This window comes from Mycetomoellerius zeteki, unplaced genomic scaffold (genome assembly GCF_001594055.1).
Source record: "Mycetomoellerius zeteki isolate Tzet28-1 unplaced genomic scaffold, Tzet1.0 scaffold232, whole genome shotgun sequence".
Lineage (NCBI taxonomy): Eukaryota > Metazoa > Arthropoda > Insecta > Hymenoptera > Formicidae > Mycetomoellerius > Mycetomoellerius zeteki.
In genome coordinates, this window is record NW_017257208.1 from 38,305 (window position 1) to 46,543 (window position 8,239).

Below are 8,239 nucleotides of genomic sequence, written 5' to 3' on the forward strand. Positions count from 1 at the left end.
AAACGGTTGGAGCAACAAAATTCGCTCTAGAGCAACTAATTAGCAACAAAAGAGCACTAAATTTTTGACCTATCGCGAATTTGATTTTCGATGGTGGGAGGTCCAGGTTAATGGGGGTCGTTAGGTGTCCATATATTGCTACTGAATTTAGCTGCCATATCTAATTTTTAGCTGTGGCAGCTAATCTTTTTTTTCCGTATAGCAATATAACGTGCTGGACACTTCATCGAGACGACAGAGCTACGTCAGGGGCCATGTGTTACCTAATAATTGCGTTCGGTAGTCACCCAACAAATATTTATTGCTACTTACTGTTCAGTGAATGTAAACGGGTCAGCCACTCTAATGGAGAACATCTAATTTTCGCTCAGGCGGTCGCGATCGAGCCGCTCCGTGTCCGAGGAAATTAATTCTGTTCGTAGATCCATTCTCTGATGATAACATCGCCAGAGATATTGTTGTGAGTCATCATCGAAGCCATTCTGAAATATATATGAAAGTATATAACAATCATCGTATTATACAATTAATATTTGTCATCTTTTGAAAAAGTTCTTTACAATGGTGGAACTGTAATTTTTAATATAATAAATATTTTTGTATTAAATTTCCTCTCCACCTTACTATTATCAGCTGTTCAATTTATTTGCAATACTGTGAGCGAAGCATGATGCGTCGCGTCGACTTCGATTATCGACGAACTACGAGACAATTTCCGTTGGACGTTAATCAACCAATAGCGTCAACGCTATTGGAAAAGTATACTAGTCAGGATAATATGGATAAACGAAAAATGCTAGGGCGGATAATAGCAAGAACCGGAACGTATGTCAGCTCGTCATCATCACCGAAACGTCAGTAGGTGTTTGGCCAGGTCGCTAATGTAATATTGTTTGCAGGAGTATCGGATGTAGACAGCAAGTAACTCGGGAAAAATCGTTAAGAAAGTCTCTAAAACTTATGGACACAGCATTGTATTTCTGATCGTCTTTAAAAGATAAAAATATTATATAGAATATTATCACAGAATACATTTTTTAGATATAGAAGTTATATATGTTTTACAGGATGGTTTTATGTGTATGTCTAAAATTTAAAATATTTTTTATTGAAAATTAGGATGATTCGAAGAAAAAACAACTAGACAAATATCTGCAGTAATAAAGACAACGATAATATTTCAATAATTATTGCACATAATACTTTGCACAAAAAATTGTTAAGAAAATCTCTAAGTTTATATGATCACCGTTATATTTCCGATCGTCTTTAAAAAAAAAAAAAAAAAAGATACAAATATTAACAATAAAAATCTCATTTTACGACGGTATATGTGAGAACACAATTGATAAACTAGAAGCCTATATACCGGTCTAGATTTTTTAATGGTTTTAAATAATTTTTAATGTGAATTATATACATATATACTATAACTCGCATTATACCTTATTTGTAGTCCTTCAAACTGCGCACCGAATTTGGTTTTCCGGATTTATAAACGCAATTAAACTACTGGAATAATACAAATTAAATTAATTGACAATTTTAAATGCACGGCATCATATTAGCGAGATGTTAATGTGCTGAAAAATTATAAAAATATTATATAAGATTTCTCACAGAATAATTTTTCAGATATAAAAATTATTATATGTGTTAGAGAGATCGTTTTTATGTATAACGTGTTTATGTACCTATTTATTTTTTATGAAAATTAGAAATGCAAAATCGAAGAAAAGACAACTATAGATAAATATCTACAGCAATAAAGATAACGATGATATTTCAATAATTATTGCGCATGATACTTTGCGTCCACACTATCGATTGCCATAAAATGCAACCTGGTGGAGCTGGCGAATTGCGTTTTCCGCGGACGTTGCCGTATTCCCGCTGTGCTCATCGCTTCGTCTAATTTACACGGATACAATATGTTCCGATTAATCGCAGGCCAGTTACACCGGCGCGAATTAACTTATCGCTCGCGCTTGGCCCGAGCGCAACGTCATTCGCGCTACACCGCGGCCGATGCAGCAACCGCTTCGCGTAGCACCCCATGCGCTGGAAGCATTACGAATCAGGCGTAATACGTGGAAATCATAAATATAATCAACCAAGTGGGAGCGTGCACCAGGCATAAATTGCTCCTGCATTAACGAGATCCGAACGCGTGCAACGTTCCCTCGAGCATGTATTTTCCCGATTCCGGAGAAAAGCAACAACGGCTCGTTAGTCGCTGTATCATGTGCTCATGTCAAACCTGTTTCTTCATTAATCACATGGTTCATTAAAGGAGCAACTTTGTTTTGATATTGTCTCGATGATGGTTACACTTGCACAGTACGATTACATTTAAACCGAAGTGTTATTCGGATATTATTGTACTTCGTATACTTATAATTGCGTTCATTAAAAATGGAAAGATATTATTAAATGGATAATTTATATTTAAAAAATTAATTATGAAAAAATGGATACGATATATCCGAGATAATGTTCTTTTATAATTTGTAGTTGAGAAATATTTCTTTAGCGAATCTGCTATGCGAAAGAGAATTATGGACTAGAACTTTAATACTTTCGTACTGTTGGATTTTAATATATATTTATTTATGGAGGCATAGGAGCGTATCACTCTCGAAGGAAAATCGCTTCCTTACTTCCTAGCATATATGTTGGCTTTAATTATGATACTGACGCGCATGACAGACGTTTTACTTCTCCTGATTCTCAGCTATATTGCAGTACAACACGATATATATTTCCGTTTAAGATAATGTAGATAGCCACTCGAAAGCATGATTTGATGCGTCTAGCCACGCTCGTGTTGCGTGTTTGTTTCCGCGTGTTGATTTATACCGTAAAATTGTAATCATGCCGATGAATATGAGAGGAACGATCAAAATATTCGCCTTATTTCGCCCTACGTCGAAAGCGAATAGAATTGATTCGGTCCATAAATTTGCATACAATAGCGATACTTACTGGAAAATTTTTGCGATTCAAACACTTCCATCAATCGCCGTTAAATCCGTGAACTCCAACATTGATCAACATCGGCGACGGATTCTCGTCACGGTGCAATCGCGAGGTCGTTTCTTCTGTTCACCGGTCAGTTAATAGCTCCGTTTCTTTCCTATGCCGATCCGTCATTGACTTCCGAACGTGTCCGCGGCCAACCGTTTCGCGACGCCGTAACTCGTGCCAATCGACGGCAGATTTGCGTGACCGTGACGTAAAATGCACCACGGTACCTCCCACTTTGTTCGATTTTTGCGGCGCGGCATTTTAATGTCTCCTAGCAGCTCACAGTGATTCAGCCATCGTTTCGTCCTTTGTAATTTATCGTCTTGCCGACCTGCTGCGTCCTTTCACGCCGTCATTCTAATAGTTCGCACGTGCTGCGGATAAAATCAAATACTGCATTAGCCCATAGTTATATTTTGTGAAAATAGCAAGAAACAGTTTATTGTTAATGATTTTTTTCAAGCATCAATACATCTTTAATAAATATTATATGGAGCAATTTTATTTGCATTGATTTTTTATATTTAAATTAATATTTAAAAATAATTAAAGGATTTTTTGCCATCTCTTAAAATTTATTAATACATAATGGAATTACATCAGAAGAATTCTTGTAGCTAGGCATTAAACTATATTTATTAAATCTATAGCACACCATTGTGTATAAAGATAATCAATTATTTAGGAAAAAGCGCGACTGAATGTAAAAACTGAAATCGCTTTCTTAATCGAAGTTCTTTCTGGTTCAACCATTAAAAATTAAATTATTACGTATTTTATAATTATGTCTAACGATTAATTACAATCTGCAGGATGGTGACTACCCATATAATCGAATTAACTATAAATATAAAGCAATAGTCACACTTTTGAACCACTTCTATCATTCGTGTATTTATAATAAATACAGTAGGAATAACATTAAAATTTTTTATTTTGTTTTAGATCATTATGCATGCATATTATTATGCTTAAAGTTCTGTAACTAAATACGTCAAACAAGTATTAATAATAAATTAAATATCTGTTTTATAAAATTAAAAATAAAAGAATTTTTTAGTTTAAAAAATATATATAACCGAAATATTATATATTTGTCGAAGAGAAATAAATCATTTAAATATAGTTTTACAAAAATACATTTTCAGTATGTGAATCGTGTATGTGAGCATATTTTTTATTTAATTAATTCTCGCAAACATTTCTGACTGAACACACTTAATATGCGTTAGCCTGTTATCTTCTATTAATTTGTCTAGCAATTATTCAAATGACCGTATGAATATAATTATACACAGCACTCACTCATTTAACCATGATAAATAGTTTAGTTGCGATAGTTATCTTAGTTTGATTAACATTTAATTAACCGTTGATTATTCAATTATGGGAAAATATTTCATTACACTCAATTGAGCCCTCATGCAGGTAATAAAACGGCCGTTAGATAATAGCCTGTTGGTATAATTACACAAAAACAAACTGACACATATCAATTTACAATTAAGTAGAAAGTATGTGAGTTTTATTAATATCAATGATTAAGTATCATGTCTTAATTGAATATTAAAAAATGTATATTTAGGAAATAATTGTTTAGCTGTTGTCTGTAATTTATTACTTAGAACAATAATAGCTTCTGGACTTTCGAATTATTTGCATTAGTCATGATCATAGTTCAACGTGTAGAGACACAGTTGTCCTCAAATTTCGATATCATAAATAACAATTTCGCGGATTTCCGGGTGGACCCCCGTTCTCCATAAGAAACCGCAGAGACCCGGCAGGAAAGATGATTGGCGACCAGGAGGGAGAAACAAGTTTATCCGAGTGGAGCCCCCGCGCCTCAACCCCCCGCTGTCGAACGCGCGATGGGAATAAAATGTGAAACTGTAAATTGTGCGTGGAAAGAATCGGTCCCTGGGCGGTCGTGGTGGTCGACCATGCTTTTCGTGGAGTAGTCGGGAGTGGAATGGCGGATGGGGGTGGAAAGACTGGACGGATGGCGGGAAACAGCACGAGAAAAGATCGGTTCTCGCTCGAGCAAGGCGAGGATCTTCGAGGATTTAAATGCGCGTTCAGGCGAACGAGATGGAGGGTGTATTTTTCGTAGATTCGAGGGTTGGAAATTTGTTAGGTTACGTCGGACTATCACTCCCTAGTGAATATGAAAAAAGAATTCTTCACGAAGCTTTCAAGGGTCGACCACAGTTGGAGGCGGTGTGTCGGTGCTCCTTGCCGACACCCCTTACCCCCGTGAGAGAGCGGCTGGTTCGTGGGGGTTGAGGTGATGGTTGTACGAGGAGAAGCTGGTGGCCGGAGGGTAGGAGGGATGTAACACGGTGCCAGGAATATAAAGCGGGGGATAAAGGAGATGGCGGTCACATATGCGACTCGTAAAAGCTCTTCTGAAAAGCTGCATCCGTTCTGCCACCGTCCTACCCCCTTTTTTCTCTTTCTTCACGACGATTCCGTCGGAAGAAGAACCCGGCCTCCTCCATTCCAACGACGACGTGGCTTTCGCGCTTTCAACGTCGCGGTTGACCACAAAAATTTGGCTCTGGGATATGATTTAACGTGAGATGTCATGAGAAATATTCGCGTATTAATTTAATGCTGTAGATTTTATTATAAAGTTTGTTTTATATTCTCGCATATCTTATGATTGCCAATAATGTATATAAAAATATACATATATACACATTAAGAGAAATAATCGATAATATTTTATATTTGAAAAAAGAGAAAGTATAATATTTTTATATCTTAAGACATCGCATTTCTTTTTTTTATGTTAAAAGTATGTTAATAGTAATAGTAATCGGTATAGTTCTAAGATATTGAGTTAAAAAAGAAAAGATTAAAATCTTAATATTGCATACTATCAAAGCGTTGCATAGCCACAGGTCAGTTCTTAATAATATGGCAACGTTGCGTTTCTATGGGAACGTGACTTACCCCGGTTATATCTCCTAATACTGGCGAATATTAAGAAATGCCATTCTCGAGTGGCATTTCCGTACATTTGCGGACGGAAAATGAGCCATTCGTTTGCCGATCGGAATAAGGTACTGTCTATGCATGGCACGGACGCGCCACCATACAACCGTCCCATAAATAATCGTCCTCTTCTTTTAACCTAAACCTCTTTGCTCTCTTTTCGGCCGCAACCCTCCTTTTCCTTTCATCGCTCTCTCGCTTACTTTCTCTCCCTGTCTCGATGCGAATGTATTCGAGGATACCGTACGAGCTTCCTAGGATAAGAAAGACACATAACCAGAATATGGCAATGTAAGAAATATAATATAATGGAAACAGTGTGTAAGAATGTGTAATTGTATGAGATATTATGAAAAGAATTTATTATGAAAATTATTTTTCTTTTTATTAATGCATCTTTTCGGTCAGGATATTTTTATTTTTTGAAATGTATAATTATACAAACAACTTATATTTCGGTAACACAATTTAACTCTCTTTAAAACAAAACTAATATTTTTTAATTTATTATTTATTAATTTTATCGTGCCCTTTTTTATCTTATTGTATTTATCTGATATTTTTATTGTTTAATATCAAAAGAAAAACAAGGAAATTGCATTATAATTATCAATATGTCTCATTAAAAAATTAGCAAATGATAAACAAGTAAAATCTTTCTTTTTGAAATTAAAAAAAAATTTTACATGCATTTGCTGCAATAAAAAGAAGACATCTGTTTTACGATGTTTACTTCAAATAAACATCGCTCCCTTTCTTTCGCGCCATTCTTTTAACTTCTCGGACATAAATGGCGAGTTACAAAAAACACCTCGTTTTGAATGCGACTGCTTTTTGCGGTAGTACTAACCAACGCTTCCAGACAATTCTTGGCGGGTTTGTCGATCGTTTAATCGTCCATTTCCACCTGTCAGCCCAAGTCGATGGAAGCACAAAGGCGATCTCTATCCTGAGGAGAAACTCTCGCAAGAAAGCGAGGCAACATTCGGCTAGGAGGGTTGCGGGAATGGGCAGTGAGGGAAAAGGATGTGCGGGCAAGGCAAGAAGAAGTCTGACATTCGAGGAGTCGACAAAGATTATGAAGCGCATACTGTAGCGAATAAAAATGGTTTCCACGGCGGGGGAGAAGCGGAAAACAGAGACATTGTTCGTCGCAGAGAGTTCCTGGAGGATGCTCCATGGGAGAATAAGAGAAGGCACAGTTGTGGGGCTAACGATAAACGTCCTGCGTTTAACGCATAGCATATAATTTTACGTAATGTTTTTTAACTTATTTTCGTTACGTAGTGAATGAAAAATCTTATTATTATTCGTTTCAGTTCAAGAAAAGTATGAAAAAATAATAGTTACAATGAAGATATTTTGAAAATTGCAGCAACATGTCTTAAAATTCTAGCCTTTTATATAGAAATGTTTTAAAAACTATCGAGATTATTTTTACTTCATAATCAGAGATTTTATAGCAATTAGTCGTATGATGACTGTCCTCATAGATATTACACAGAAGCTTGCAACGTTTGCAACGTTACTGCAATATTGCTGGAACGTTGCATTGTTGCTGCGATATTACTAGAATGATCTGTGCTGTATGGATTAAAAATTAAATTATTATTATTATATATCTCGTATCTGGCATCGGCGCGCGCACACGACACATTGTGCATCGAGCGTAACAAAATCAATTACAACTGCGGTCCAACCCATGCCTAGTGCGAATGAATCGGGGTATTCGAAAAAGAAAAAAAAAACAATTGCGAAATGCAAATACGGTTCACGCTGATTGTGGAAAGCAGATAATGGATCCTCCTTTTGAACGATGCTCGTGAAGTGGAAAGCTTAAAATAATTAATCGTACTTAACGGTAGTGACTCAACGAGATTTAAACCAGTCAAATGCGTTCCGCTTCCTACGCGCCAGCACGTCGGATTACAGCAAAAATAAATAATATTTTTTATGATGCAGGAAATTGCCATCCCACTGTAATAAGTAGGCATCAAAGATGATTGTTAATCAAGGAACCAAATTACTAGTGAGAAGATTATCTTCGCGATCTTACGCGTCCATGTATAATGCTGTAATTGTAGTGTATTCTAATACGCATTATATAGTATTCTACAGCATAAAATTCGATATTTACAAGTACTTACACTTCAGAAAGAACTTAGATATCTATTCAGATTGCATTTTGATATACATTAGAATACCAAGAATT

General features: G+C 35.9%; 1 protein-coding gene across 1 annotated transcript in view; it reads right to left on the reverse strand.

The window, feature by feature from the left end:
• Positions 1–7,272, reverse strand: part of LOC108723414 (uncharacterized) — a 24,867-nt gene extending 17,595 nt beyond the window's left edge. Inside the window, exons 1-5 of the mRNA XM_018449172.1 lie at positions 6,874–7,272; positions 6,231–6,277; positions 5,986–6,155; positions 2,986–3,401; positions 313–482 (exon numbers count right to left, since the gene is read on the reverse strand). Of these exons, the coding sequence (XP_018304674.1) occupies positions 3,385–3,401; positions 5,986–6,155; positions 6,231–6,277; positions 6,874–7,272 (633 nt within the window). The 3' untranslated portion in view covers positions 313–482; positions 2,986–3,384. The remainder of the gene's footprint in view (positions 1–312; positions 483–2,985; positions 3,402–5,985; positions 6,156–6,230; positions 6,278–6,873) is intronic.
• Positions 7,273–8,239: the final 967 nt, after the last annotated feature.